Genomic DNA, 15,513 nt, shown 5'->3' with positions numbered 1-15,513 from the left:
CAACACACACATGAATAAGATTAGTAGGCCATTAGGAAGACTCTATAGACTGCATGCTGAGGTGGCAACCCCTAAGCCTACTGAAGTAAATGTAAATAAATGGAAGTAAATGCAAGTGTTTGGAAAAATGTACTTTTATTGGACCATCTTCATTCGCTTCGCTTCATTGCAACATGAATCAAATTGCTGAATGCCACCTCAGCTTAAAAGTTTCAGGACACCGGCTCTCGAGGACTGGAGTTTGACACCCCTGCTTTAGAGAAACTCCCCTTAGTATTTATTACTTTACTAAAATTTGTTATCACAACTTGCCTATTGAAGCTTTAATGGGCATCTTTATTGAGACTCAGGATATCTACAAGACTGCTTTAAAAACACTGTGTTACTTACTGTAATACCGACACTAATGTTTCCTAAAGCAATACTGGCAATACTTAAAAAGACTGAAACTAGCAGTGAAACTAATAAAAACTAAACTACAATGAAACATTTTTCAAACAATAAAAACTGGAAACACTCTGGAAATTGTTTTTAATTAAAAACAAAAAGTCAAAACAAACAAACAACAAAAATAAAAACTAATAAAGAAAAATAGAAGTATAATAACTATGTTCTCCGCAACTTTAATACCCACCCGTCATTATTTATTTGCCCACACATTGTGTGATCACCACAGACAGAAGATTGGGATACTTAAAAGAATCAAGGTAAGCTAAACCTCATATATCTTATTTCAGGTCAATAAGTTTAAGGAAGAACTTTCATTCAACCATATGTTCTTACTTTGTAACATTCCCTTGCTTTCACCTGTTTGTGTGCCAGCTGAGGCTCTTGGTGTACAATCTGAAGGGCAGGCTTACAGTCTTTTCCTCTGTTGCCATTATTATGTGCTGAAACTGCTCTCATTGGACCCTGACATTACTTTGTTTGTAGATGGCTTGTGACTCATATGGCGTAGTAAGTGGACCTTGGCATGATGTTTTTAAATGTCTTTTTCCTCTTCTTTCTCTACAATGTCACCATCACGGGTGAATGATTCCCCCGCTGAAGCCAGTCCAACATATAAGCTGAACAGTTACGTGATAATTGGTTTTGATCTCTTCCACCCAGACTTTCCCTGTTTGCTTATCCTAAGGACAGCTTCAACCGTTTTTTATCTTTACTCCCAGATTTTTTTTTAATTATTATGTGATTGTAATTTTAACAGATTTTTATCATGAGGCATGACAACAACATGCACTGTATTGTATGCAGATATTTCCCCCATTGTTCTTTGTAGAACTCAGAACTCCTAAATTGATTCTACTTTCAAACTTTTGAATATAGCGATTTGTAGTGTGTCACTTTGAAGCCGATAGCCTGTCACTTGCATATGCCTGTTGCTTCGGTTGCCTAGGTAACTCTCTAATGTACAGGGTGGGCCATTTATATTGATACACCGTAATAACATGGGAATGGTTGGTGATATTAAAGTCCTGTTTGTGGCACATTAGTATATGTGAGGGGGCAAACTCCTCAAGATGGGTGGTGACCATGGTGGCCATTTAGAAGTCGGCCATCTTGGATACAACTTTTGTTTTTTCAATAGGAAGAGGGCCATGTGACACATCAAACTTATTGGTAATGTCACAAGAAAAACAATGGTGTGCTTGGTTTCAACGTAACTTTATTCTTTCATGAGTTATTTACAAGTTTCTCTTTGTTCACAGCCATTGACATGTCGAAGAGGTTAACACGTGAGGAGCGGATCGAAATTGTGTTGATATCTGGTGAACGCAGTAACCGGGTCATTGCAGCAGATTTCAATGCAAGACACCCTACGAGACCACCCATCTCCCATGCTACAGTTAGCAAACTGCTTGCTAAGTTTCGTGAAACTGGTTCAGTGTTGGATTTGCCAAAATGTGGACGCAAGAAAACTGTCACTAATGAAGAAACATCAGTGGCTGTCCTAGCTTCATTCAGCAAGAGCCCACAGCGTAGCACTCGCCGCATGTCACTGGAGAGTGGCATTAGTCGAACATCCCTTCGGCGGATATTAGCTACTCACAAATGGCACCCTTACAAACTCCAGCTACTGCAGCATCTCAACGAGGATGACCCAGATCGGCACAGAATTTGCAGAATGGGCAAAACAAAAATTGGAACAGGACCCTCAGTTCACGCAGAAGATTTTGTTCAGTGATGAGGCAAACTTTTATGTGAATGGTGAAGTTAACAAACAAAACCACCGCTATTGGTCTGACACTAACCCACATTGGATGGATCCCTCCAAGACTGTTGGAACAACAAAAGTGATGGTTTGGTGTGGTATATGGGGTACAACGATAGTGGGTCCATTCTTCATCAATGGAAACCTCAAGGCCACTGGATATTTGAAATTGCTACATGATGATGTTTCCCTCTTTAGTGACTGAAGATGGGACGAGAGGGTTCATTGACAATCCAACACAATGGGCAGCACATTGAACACATTTTATAAGTGGTCAGAAACTTGTAAATAACTCATGAAAGAATAAAGTTACGTTGAAACCAAGCACACCATTGTTTTTCTTGTGACATTACCAATAAGTTTGATGTGTCACATGGCCCTCTTCCTATTGAAAAAACAAAAGTTGTATCCAAGATGGCCGACTTCTAAATGGCCACCATGGTCACCACCCATCTTGAGGAGTTTGCCCCCTCACATATACTAATGTGCCACAAACAGGACTTTAATATCACCAAACATTCCCATTTTATTACCGTGTATCCATATAAATGGCCCACCCTGTATTTCAAGTCTCATGTCAATCAGAGGCATGCTGTCCCATCATCTGCAGTCACTTCAGTCTTCCACCTTGAGTTTATCTCTGGACCCCCCATTTGGTTAATTCACCCGTAGTCGCTTGAAGTTGCTCCGTGTCTTTAGCTTTCAACTTTGCTGCAAATCACTTCCAGTCTGAACATCTTGTTAAATGGAAAAGGTGTAGGATTGAGCTCCCCTCCTTCTAGAAACTTAAAGTTTAAATTCAACCATAAGCTGCACAGTTGCAATTTGAGTAAAAGTCGAGCTTTTTTAATCTCACAAGTCTAGTGGAATATTGTGAATGCCTGCAACATGACAAGCTCTGCAATTATCATGAACAAGCTGCCAGTTCTCAGCGGTGAATGCCAACACGCCGCTTCTTCCGGTCAGTGAGGCAGCATTAGCGGGGTGGAACAGCTTCTGTAAGGCATCCAGGCTTTCACTCTGCTTTCCCGCAGTTCTGAGCCATTTGCTTTGACAATCCCACCAAGACTCAGCTGGGAGTTTTTCATACCACAATTAATACACTGTGCACTGTAGCGTGGTTGTGAGGAGAGGAAGAGGAGGAGAAGGAGGAGGTGGACAGCAGAGGAAATTGGTCAAGAGGAAATAAATGAGGTAAGGGGAGGAGAAGATTTAAGAAAGGCTGAACGTAAGGAAGCGAAAGAAAAACAGTGAATCAGCAGTAAAAGGCCCCAGAAATGCAGAGGTGAGAAGAAAAATGAGATAGGGCCTGGGCTGTGTGGACAGTGGTGCGAATGAAATATTATGTCGGCCTGGTGTTCTGCTGCTTGGCCAAGACAGTTATAGCACTATGATATAGCATGGCCTTAGTTCATTTAACATGCCAACACATAAAGATCATGGCAAAAAGACAACATGACAGAAAACCATTAAGTTATCATTTACTTAAAACATATAGTTTACACACTCACACTGTGACACTGTCATCCTTTCCCGACCTAAAAGCGGAACGTTTGGTCATGAATCTAGTTCTCAACATGTGCATAATGACTGTCCTGTTACTGTAGGCAAGAAAGAAAAATGCTGGCTGTGATCCAGTCACCACAGCTCGTTCTCTTTCAGAATATTGATTAGACAAGAAATTTCATCCATCTCTGAAAACCGAAAGGGTTTACCCTCTTTCTTTTTTTCACTATCATTCTTTTCCATTCATTCCCCTTTCTCGCTCATTCCATTTAAATGCTACTTCAGAGTTTTTATTTATGAAATTTAGGCAAAGATGACAACCCTTCGACTTTCCAATTTTGGCCGTTGAGGTGTTAAAGCTCTAGTATTTTCCTGTCCTCATTAATCAAGCAGCAAAAACTGATGAATTGTGGCAAGTCATTGTTGCAGACGCGCCGTTGGTGTTTATCCAGTTAATTCATTTGTAGGCTGTGGTGATCTGGACAAAACTGGGGACATCACACACACCCCTGTTTCAACTATGAGTGTTGGACATTTACCGTATTTTTCGGACCATAAGGCACACCGTGTTATAAGGCGCATTAAGTGAAACAAATCAAGTCAAACTTTACTCAACTCATTCTTCTTGCTTCCTCCACTTCCGTACCATTGATTCATTAATGTTGAATTCCATCACAGCTGCTCTATTCCCGTGTTGTTGCAGTATATTAATGACTAACCTCGTATTGTTGATGGATTATCTAAGTTGTTCTCCTGACTGAAATTTGGTCCGTTTACAGCATCCTGCCATGCGATCGCATTTATCCCTAACAGTGTTGCCAACTCCTCAGTAAGGAAAATCGCTATTGGCTGTCCTAAAAGTCGCTAGAAGTCGCTAAATGATGTCATTGCCTAATTTGCATAATTGGTCATGCTAATGTAATTGTAACCTACGAGAGAGAAATAACATCGGGGAAGAGACATAAAGAAGAGATTTATTTATGACAAAGTCTCCAATAACACCAGAAAAAGTCACCAGATTTGTCGCTAGTCGCTTTTTAGAAAGAAAGTCGCTAAGGGGGTCTGAAAACTTGATAAATATAGTGACAAAGTCGCTAAGTTGGCAACACTGGTCCCTAACCATCGGGAACCCTCACGTTAACTTTTGTTGAGTGGAAAAAAGTTAGCATTCATCCTCCAGCTTCACTGTTTGTTATGCTAACATCGCTGTGTCGCTGTAACGTAGCACATCATTATATACCAGCTAGTCCAACTTCAGTAACCCTACAAAAGTCACTGCTGTTTAGTTTTCTGTCATCATTTATGTTGGAAGTGATAGCAGAGCTGTATGTTTTAATTTTTTCAGAAATCTCTCAGTAAGAACATGCTATATCATGTTTAGGTGGAAACTAGCGAGCTAATGCCTGCTAACTCCATTAAAGTTAATAAATTCTGTTTTCATGGATGCCTGGATGTTAAAATTAATTGTTACACCTGGTAAAGCAGCAACGCTGATCAGTTTATTAAAGATGAAAGAATTTAGACAGTTTTAAAATCTCAGTGATGCTGCAGTGTTTGTTTGACTTTGGGACCTGACTTTGGGTAAGCGAGGCTCCCGACTAATGTTCCGATAATCCATCAAGCAGTGCGGCTTTGTAGCTTACCAAAGTCATACCAAAACATTTTTGACAGATTTTTCAGCGCCGTGTACCACATAAAATCAGTTAGAGGTCAATAATCACAACTAGAATTCATACATAAGGTGCACCAGATTATAAGGCACACTGTCCATTTTTGAGAAAATTAAATGATTTTAATTGCGCCTTATAGTGAGGAAAATACGGTAATTTACTTTAAGTGTCCAATAAGAAAGTCATAGATCTGAAACAGAAATTCAGAAGCTGCTCCACAAATAGCAGTTAAGTTGCAGCAAGAGGGCGATTTAACTGAAAAAGGACAAAGACCCTTGGCAACTTTGCTTTTATATAGGAATATAACAAAAAAACAACCAATTGATACCGGCAACGATTGCAAAGTGTTGGCCATCAGCTGTCTGCAATTAGAAATTTGCCTCATCTGTCTGGGAGTGAATGCAGTGAGTGTGAGACAGACTGCATTTATTTGGAGACAGGCTGTCTCCCATCAGGCAACCTGTGGGCAATGAGCTGGTTGCTGTAAATCACCGGGCAACTGGAGGCTGCCATCTTATTTTTACTTTGGTGTAACTAAGCCATTAAACTAGTCGCCTGAGGCCTATAAGGAGAGACCCAACCCACCACCATCCAAAAAAATAAATACAAATATAAACAACCACCCAACTCATTCAGGTCAACAATGTAGTGAATTGAATGTTGAGAGGATTGAGATGATACCCTTGTCACTGAACTATTTTCCACAGAAACAGAGTTTGTTCTACTCTGGTGTTTTTACGCGCAATTTGAAAATGCGTCTATCAGTTGTGTCTGTAGGATGTTAAAAGGAAAGGGTGTATATGTGTTGCTGCACATGTTCTACCTGCAACACAAATGTCTGAATTTCAAGTGTTGAACAGCAGGGAGATGAGGTGCTCTATTTTCATTATACTCTGTGTATTTTAACACACAAACCAAATATGGGTACACATGTTGTGCACACATACTTCCTAGAAACACACCGACGTACGCACAAACACATTGTCCCTGGGAATTAGATTAATGAGTGGTGGGTGAGCAGCAGTGTTGGGCTGCAGATTAATCTGCAGCTATAGCGTGACATAGTCAGTGATGAATGGGAGCTTAAAGTGCATCTGTACACACGCACGCACGCACAAACACAAATACATATACAGACAAAGCACTCACACCCAGACACTGATCCTGCAGTAGCCCACTTCATTTTGCAGGTGGAGCTAAAACGGCATACTAATTATGGCTGTGTGTGAGGCAGCCATGTGTAAGGACAGGAGTACAAAGGCAGCAAATTAACAGTCCTCTGCCTCCAATTTCCAAAATGGCACTTTTCAGCCCTGACAATTTTTGGCAGCTGTGCTCAAAGCTTTCGATACAGAGCAGGAATGTATTCTAAGACTTTTCCTCAGGTAAGTCTTCCATACCAGTCACTCATCTCAAATCTCCTTCTCAGCTGTGCCCATATGGGTGTCCTCTGGGGATGAATGTCACCGAGCTGCATCTGGAAAACTGCACTCCAAACCCGCACGACAATCTGTCAAGCGCAGAATAACAAGCCATGCAAGTGTTGAGCGCTGGATATCCAGTACACTTCTTGCTGCCATATGTGATAGGATCCCCCTCAAGAATAAAACCAAGATAACAGAATTGGATTCAACTAGCGTGCAGTGACAAAACTGTGGCAGCACTGGGCATATCCTTCACTAGTATTCACTGTGATGTGGCGCAGCTTGAAGTCCTTAAAGTCAATGGCAACTGATTGTCTCAGTCACGCAGCTGCCTGTAGCCCTGGAGCTAAAAGGCTACTAAAGCTACTGAGCACCTGTGATCCAATGCTAATGCTAATGCAGAGTGTAGGAGAAAAGCCCAGTTATAATCCTAGAGAGAACAAGGTTCAGTCTAAGTAATGAAGACAGTCCCACCAGAGATGGAGAGACACACAATTACATGCACCCAGACAGATAATAAGCCGCCTCAATCCTCCACTTGTCACATCAGTAGTAGCCTCATGCTGATTTCACCATTACTGATGTATTCTAAGTTTGCCGATCATTATACTGCAACTCTGTTGGATAGCCACAGCTAACAACATGCAGACAGCTCACTTGGACTCTAACACTGTGGAATCCATCTAAATTACTGAGATGACTTGAAGTTTGCCGTGGCAATAACTAGCCATCTTTCGATGGTTATTATGGAAGGACAATCGCTTGTCATTTTAGATAACTACCGTTCTGCGAGATGAAGTAGATTGCTGGATACACTTGTGAGCCAGAGAGGTTGTGATGACCCAGGTGAAACCTGCTTTGAATCTGTCATACCAACCTTGAATTCACCTACACTATCAAGTTATCTATTGCTGTAGTAGGAAGAAGAAAGTTATTATTCTAGAATTATATTTGGGTAATATTTACTTTTTTGGTGGAATACTGTAGATTTTCTGGGCCTTTCATGTTTCTATATTGCATTTATTTCTATGTGGCGCATGGGCATGCTGCACTTAAAACGCACTGTGAAGTCGTAGTTTCTAAATAGTAGGTATTAAAAATGTGGCAAGAAAAATATGTAAACACATATACAGTCCTATGTGCATGGCGTTAAGGAAACCTTGTGAGACTAGTTTTACTGATGCAGGAAACATTTAGGAGAATCAGATGTCTTACACAAAAATATTTATTGCAGAGAGCCTGGCCCTGCTGAATAGATCACAGCAATGCAGGCTGACACGTAAAAAAGCCACCATCCACTTAAGTGGCCATTATGATAACAGCCCATATTTTACCCTACACAAAAACAAGCCATTCACAAGTATTGCACATTGCTCTCCATACACCACTTTGTGAATGAGATATTATATATGGGGCAGGTGTTACTTGGAAGGGAAAACTTGTAAACTATTCAAGGTTTTTCTAGTGAAGCCATAAAGATGGAGGACGGTAGGAAGATGTGATTCATAGGTAGTTCAGCAGACCAACTAACCAGAGACCCCATCCTCAGGGTAATCCCTTGAAATCATAGCTAAGCGACAAACATCTTCACATATACACACAGACAATAAGCGTGACATATATATATTGGGGCTGAAATACAGCCCAAATCAAGACAGAACCTAAACAGATAACTGTAAACACTGTTGTACCTTGCTCCTGACCTCTTCTTTACTGATAACAACTTGAACCAGATCTTTGGATTCATCACTCCATCAGACACATTGCCACGGATTTTGGGTTCGGTTCTTTTTCTCTGGCATACCTCAGCCTCTTCTTCCTGAATGGCTTCAGATAGCCTGGAGGACTATTTCTTAAGACATTGAGGGTAAGACGGTAAGATGGTTCTCTTAGCAAAAAAGTTTAAAGACACTGAGATCGTCCTTGTAACCGTCACCCACCACTGTTGTGTCATCAGCAAACTTCACAATGAAACTGTAGATACTAGTGGCCGTGCAGTTGTAGGTGTAGCGTGAGTACATGAGAGTTCAGTATATACCCCTGACGTAACACCACGCTGCCGTCTATGAAGGCTGCATGAGGTCACACCGCGCCACACCGGTGATAAGACCCACCACTGTTGAATTGTTGGCAAACTTCACAATGAAATTGGAGATGCTAGTGGCTGTGCAGTCGTAGGTGTAGAGTGAGGACAGGAGAGAGCTCAGTGTTGGGTCTGTGCTTCCACAGGGCCCGCTGGTTTAGAGACTTCATCCCATTAACGAAGCAAGACAAACAGCTCAACCGGGTTTTCACATGCTAGCAAGGGAAGGATCTCAGAGCAGCCTATCTGCCCTCGGTGTCAGACCACTTTGAAGAACCATCTCCCCCTGCAGCCTTTTATTTCTGTGACACACAGTTTACACAAACACCCACTGTAAAAAAACCCATGGCTATAAAAGGTTAAAACACTGTGTGTTTGTGTGTGTGTGTTTGTGTGTGTGCGCGTGTGTGTGTGTGCGTGTGTGTGTGTGCGTGTGTATGTATGTGCGAGCATGTATGTGCGAGCATGTGCGTGTATGTGTATGCATGTGAGTGTGTGTGTGTTTGGGGGTGCGTTTGTCTGACCTCCTGCTCACCAAAGGGTCATAAAGGCAGGAAGTTTAAAACAGAACCTTCACATAGGATGTGTCCCTATAATAAAACACTATAGCCTCCTCCACCATTCAACAGCCTGGGGAGGGCAATAGAAACAGGAGAATGTCTTTGACCATATAGTTTGAACCAAGACTTGCAAATTTAAGTAACACAATGACAACATTTAACAATTTGACTCCAACACTCAGTATACACCCCTGACGTAACACCGAGCTGCTGTCCGCGATGGCTGTATGACGTAACAACGCGCTGACCTCTGCGAAAGCTGCATGACGTCACACAGGTCACACCGCGCTGCTGTCACACCGCTGTCACCGCAGCCACCATGCTGCGCTGCGTGATGTAACACTGTGCTGACTATGAAGGTGTATGCTGTTTGTGTGAACTGACCAGATGGTCTGCCAGATGTACAGCTAGGAAACGGAAGCTGTTCACTCTTTCCACTGTTCACTCTTGATGGTGATGGTGATGTGCTCTTCTACACCTCCAGAGGTCCACTATCATCTCTTCTGGTTTTGTAACATTTAGGGTGAGATGGTAGTCTTAGCACTGGAGTTTAAAGGCACTGACATCCTCCTTGTAAACTGTCACCCACCATTGTTGTGTCATCCGCAAACTTCACAATGAAATTGTAGATGCTAGTGGCCGTGCAGGCGTAGGTGTAGAGTGAGGACAGGAGAGAGCTCAGTATACACCCCTATAAACCCAAGTTAACATTATTCAAGAGAAGTAAATTGATATGAATTCCAATCACGTTGCCTTCTCCTCAGCATAACTCACAGGTAGGCTAAAGCAGTGGAAGCAATTTGGAACCAGGGTTCCTAATTCGTGTATATAATTATGTCATTTAAAAAAAGACAAAAATTGAAGAAAAAATAAAAATAAAATAAGAACTGTTTATTCTATTACTCTTGTTCTCTTCTGCTTGCTTTCTTTTTTCTTTCTCAGCAGGTGATCCAGGTGATTGATATATGCATTTTTTTTCTCTGCCCGTTCTGTTGGTTTTTGTCTTTTGCCCTTCTCCCCCGTCCCTCTTCTCAGCCGTTTCTCTTTCCCTCTTTCTTTCTCCCCTTCTTTCCCCCAGTCAAGTCTGTCCCGTATTCAGTAAGTGAAAATAAAATAAACAATAAAAGGTGAATCAAATGGACCATTACGGCAAGGCTGGGATGGTCAGTTTGGTAAAGTAAATCCGTTGGGCATCTTTCTTTGCCTTTAGACAACAATTCTGATGGCAAAAGAGCCAAACGGGACAGGCAAAAAAAATAAATAAATAAATAAATAAAATAAAATAAAATAAGAACATTTTTTTAAAAAAATGAAAAAAAGCATGCACATGCCTTCAGGCTTCTCTAAGGCACTGCCTGCTTACAGGCTTTGCTTCCATTGCTGAATCACACTAGTAAAATACTTGGGAGACATAAGCAGAACAGTGTGACACAATTACTGTGCTTGAGACTGTAATCATATGAACACATAGTGGCAATGAGATAAGTTGCCTTTGAATAAATGTCCTATTTTCTCAAAATCGTTACAAAAGCCTCACTGGTACACGAGCTGCAATCACTTGGATATCTGCGCTTCTCTTTTGGGCCGAGACATTATTTTTTTTCCTCTTTTCATCAATAAACGGATATCTCTTTTCAGTTTATTATTATATCACTATTTAATGACAAGTCATTCACGGTCTCTACAGATTAATTTTTAATTCTCTATATGAAGAAAATTAAGAACGCCATTTTCTAAACATGCAATTGGCAGGACAGTAATTAATAACATGTAACACACTGACATGTAATCGCCTTGCTAATGGTTTCATTAACCATGATTCCTTCTGCCTGTGGATCAGATTGTCCCCCTAAGAGCTCATCAGCTCACTGCACAACTCAATCACTCAAACAACAACCACCGATGGATCTTTTATGTGGCTCGCCACTTGATTTGGAGCCATGTTAGTCCCTTTGACTCATTTGCTGTTTGCATTCTCATCTATCACCTGGAAGCAGTCTGTAGAAATCACTGCATTCATGAAACAAATGCTCTTTAGGTTATGAGTTACATTTATATAGTGTTTTTTTTTTGTCCTGATGACGATTCAAAGTGCTTTTCACTGCAAGACACATTCACATTTTTTAAAACTATGAAACTATAAATATAAACAGATGGTAACTTTTTTTTTTTTTTTAAAAAGCACCCTGTGAGTAACCCTGAGGCACACAAACACCACCACAAATACCCTGGCATATGCTAGTGTGACAGCAACCGGTTGGAAGTTTTTACCATCTCATCCAATCCTAACTTGAAAACTGTTGTATAAATGTGGTTCATCCTAAAAACAAAACAAAACACTGCACTCAAATCTGGACCCCCATCTTCGACAGTTTTCTAAAACCAGCCCCTGCAGCCAGCCTCCACAGCTGCTTCTAATTCAGTCACTGTACACCCTTAGAGACACTCTGAATTTCCACACTGTGATGTAATGGTCTCCTCTGACAGAAAATATAAGTTAATAGCGACTCGCCCATTTTTCCTCCTTCATCCTCTTTACTTCTGATTACCTATGTCATCGCACCTTTTATGCTGATTACATCTAAAGTATCGGAAACGGTGTGTTTAACTAATTTACCATGCCAAGCTATTCTCTCAACCAAAAGAGCTTTGTCTTTGTAATTACAACGGATTAGGGACTAATATCTAATTATGCCTTAATATGCTTTAATGCATTTTTAATGGCAGCTGAGTGTTAAAGTCAAATTCGCTGTCGTCTCTGTTGGGGGTGGGAGGTGAAGATTGAGGAAGGGAAAGGGTTTCTTGGCAGCAGAGGCTGGAGGGAGGATAGGAAACATTGATTTCTTTGGCAGAGGTTAGAGGAGCCTAGAAGGAAGCCAGCTGCTGCATACTGAAGTCGCTCAACGTTAAAATGTTGCACCAGTCCTGATCCGCAGTAAAATGCATTTCCCTCGCCGCTGTTTTATGTCAGGAGCGGGAGGACACAAATGCCTGTTTGAATTATGATCTGAAATAGAGACCGTTTATTGATTTGCTACTTTATGAAGGGACGACTACGTTGCCAAGACAAGTGAGATTGAGTACCGCTGGCAGCCAAAAAGAGGGCTGACTTTTCTGTCAGAAAATACAGTCAAGAATTGCTACGGTCTGGAGACTCCGATGCTAAAAAGCCAAAAATCTATTCATGCATACACACGTGCACGCACATGCACACACACATGCACACACACATGCACGCATGGTTCTGATTTTCAAGGGTCACAGCTCATGGCTGACAAGCACACTGAACAAATAGATATTCTCAGACGCACGCCTGCATGCTCTTATAAATGTATTCATACTCACTGTTTGTTTGTCTACGCATGATTGTTTTCCACAACAATATTCCATCATTTGTTTCCCCCTTGTTTATTCTAATAGAGTGTAGGAACAGAAAAATATCTGCATAATATTTCAAAGATTGATTGGGATGCAAATTGCCTCGTGAGCCCAATTGGTGTGGCTTGGCCTGTTTTAATTGGGCTCTGTTAATTAATGCTCAATGTGAAGACAAACTGAATTACTTGCAGGTTTTGTGCATGTCATTATCTCCTAATTGTGCCAGCGTGAATGTGTATGTGTGTGCGTGTGTGTACAATATGAGCATGAGTTTTCATTTGGTTAACCCTTTCCACACCTGTTAGAGCCCGCAAACATTATTACACCTTAATAACAATCACAGGTCATTAAGTTAATACACTATTAGGAAGCTAGGTTCCAGGGTTTTATTAACTGGGAGACTAAAAGTGTAATTAATTTACAGACTAACTGGATGCACTAGAATTGTTAGGCACACAGAGGTGTTTAATCTTAAAGTTAGATTAATTTTTCCGTATTCAGATATGGACCTCATGAGAAATTTCAAATGAGTGGATGGATAAGCGCTCTAACTGCGTGATTAAGAGTGTTTTCAGAGGCAGGCCCTTTAAATCGTCCTTTTATATTTGCCTTGTAAGTCATCTGAATCGGCAAATATTTTATTTAGCACACGAGCTCCGAATCAGTCCACAGAAACCAGAAGCTAATGTTTCACAAGTGACTCGTCAATACATCACTTTTAGCTTTTACCTTGAGTGAAAAGAAAACAAAATAAAATCTGCTGAAATGCCTTCGCTTGAAAACGGATTTAAAAACAAAAAACAAAAACGCAGCAGTGGTTCAGCAAGCGTGCAATGAACTGTGGATCTCTCAGACCTCTATGCTGGTGATGAGATATATCTGCAACTTGAGCTGCAAAGCGGCGAGATTCATATTTTCAGGCCATTAAACAGGAGATGCTAAATCTCAAAATCCTCTATGCAGACGTATAACAGAACAAATGCATCAACGGGTGAAATGGGAGCGTGAGTCATTACACCACTCATCATGACCACCAAGTGATTTATCCTGCCAGCCAGTCACTGAGTCGAGGAGGTCCTCGACAGCAACAAATAAACATATTAATGCGATCATTCGTGCTCTGAGAGGTAGAGAATGCGGCAATTAGCGCTCGTCTGTTGCCACGCGGGCTGGAGTGTCGTTAGGTCAGAGTGACCTTGAGTAGCCTCGTTAGGAAGATGATTGACATGGCCGGCTGTTTTCGGCGGGAACGCTGAAAGTGGGAAGCGAGGGATGTAGGCCGGGTGGCAGGTGGCAGACAGTGGGTGCAGAGAGCACCTGGGATGTTATGAATGAGATCTGGTTTTGTCAAGAGCAGATGTGATAAATGTACCAGTTTCATGAACTTGACTCCAAACCTCATTTAAAGAGAGATTTTCAGTGATTTAACGTTGTGATATTTGCTGCATATCATGTTACTTGCACTTTAGCACTTTTTCAGGAGCAAAACAGATTTGCTTTGTTTTTTCTTACTTTCTTTAATTAGTTAGCAGAGGTCTGACAAAGGTGGCTGCAAATATATTTAAACTCTTCACACATGCATGTCGCACCTTTTCTAAATAAGCCGGTAATAAAAAATTGGAGTTTACCAGGCAGGAAATGCTAAATCTTTAAATTCTACAGTTAGCTTAACCTCTGTGATTGCACAGAGCTCTCAGGAAGTGAGTATCTCAGAAGTGCACTTATTTAATTACTGATATCAAATGGAAACATGTTTGTAATGTTACGTTACGTTAAAAGCCGCCACTATGAGTTCTACTAAACTGTCCATATAGCGGATATAGCAGTTCAGTATCTATACATCCATTTCGTCTTATCCTATTGATCATGAATGTGAATGGAAAAAAAAAATCAACCAGGTTTTAAAAGAGCAACGAGCTACTAGAAACCCGTGGATAATAAGACATAAACCTCCTCAAATGAAGCCACTGTACAGGTGCCAAAAACTACCTGTGATGTCGTGCTGTTTGAACGAATCGCTGTAGATCTGGTGCTGATTGGGACAGTGTTTCTTCAGCCATTTGCACACGTCCTGTTGGGTCCACAGGGCCACTGGCTTGGACAGCTTCACATATCCTGTCTGTATAAGATACAAACATAATAATAAAAAAAATAAGAACTCCTTATTTTAAAATCTTTTTACAGAGTCACCATTTATAACCATTAATAAACCCTGATTATGACGTTTATGGACTACCGCTTCCTCTTTTTGGTCAAATCGTTTGATCTATGCAGGTAAAATACTGTTATGTGTCAGTGTTTTCCGTTTTGACCTGGTGGGATCATGCCACTTTCACTTCTTAACTGAATCTTTACAGGCTGCTTTGTGACATTTTCCCTTCTGCATCAGTGATCAATGGCTAATAAGTGATTTTTTTACACTATAACTCCAGAAAAATGTTTAAAAAGACAGTCATGAAATCTACAGCTGGGAGCTCAGCACAAAGTAAAATATTTAATCTTGAATTACACACACTGTTATGTATGAATTAAACATATGTTCTCAACATATGTTCACATTGTACAGCTCAGAGAAACGTATCGCTTGCGTTAAAGTTAAACACTAAATGGCTCATTTTTCCTCAACAACAAAAAAAATCTGTATCTAAACACACACACAAAAAAATGATGACTGAGAGAA

The 15,513-nt window shown here is 40.9% G+C and overlaps 1 protein-coding gene across 3 annotated transcripts in view; it reads right to left on the bottom strand.

The window, feature by feature from the left end:
- Window positions 1-15,513, bottom strand: part of samd12 (sterile alpha motif domain containing 12) — a 123,360-nt gene that overhangs the window by 72,299 nt on the left and 35,548 nt on the right. For all 3 annotated transcript variants that reach the window (XM_005936282.3, XM_042226202.1, XM_005936281.3), the window contains exon 3: window positions 14,823-14,952. In XM_005936282.3, coding sequence (XP_005936344.1) covers window positions 14,823-14,952 — 130 coding nt within the window. The remainder of the gene's footprint in view (window positions 1-14,822; window positions 14,953-15,513) is intronic.

This window comes from Haplochromis burtoni, unplaced genomic scaffold (genome assembly GCF_018398535.1).
Source record: "Haplochromis burtoni strain Fernald_Lab_line unplaced genomic scaffold, NCSU_Asbu1 Contig_200, whole genome shotgun sequence".
In the NCBI taxonomy this organism is placed as follows: domain Eukaryota; kingdom Metazoa; phylum Chordata; class Actinopteri; order Cichliformes; family Cichlidae; genus Haplochromis; species Haplochromis burtoni.
The sequence above is the reverse complement of the archived record's forward strand: the minus strand, read 5'-3'. Positions and strand labels throughout refer to the sequence as shown.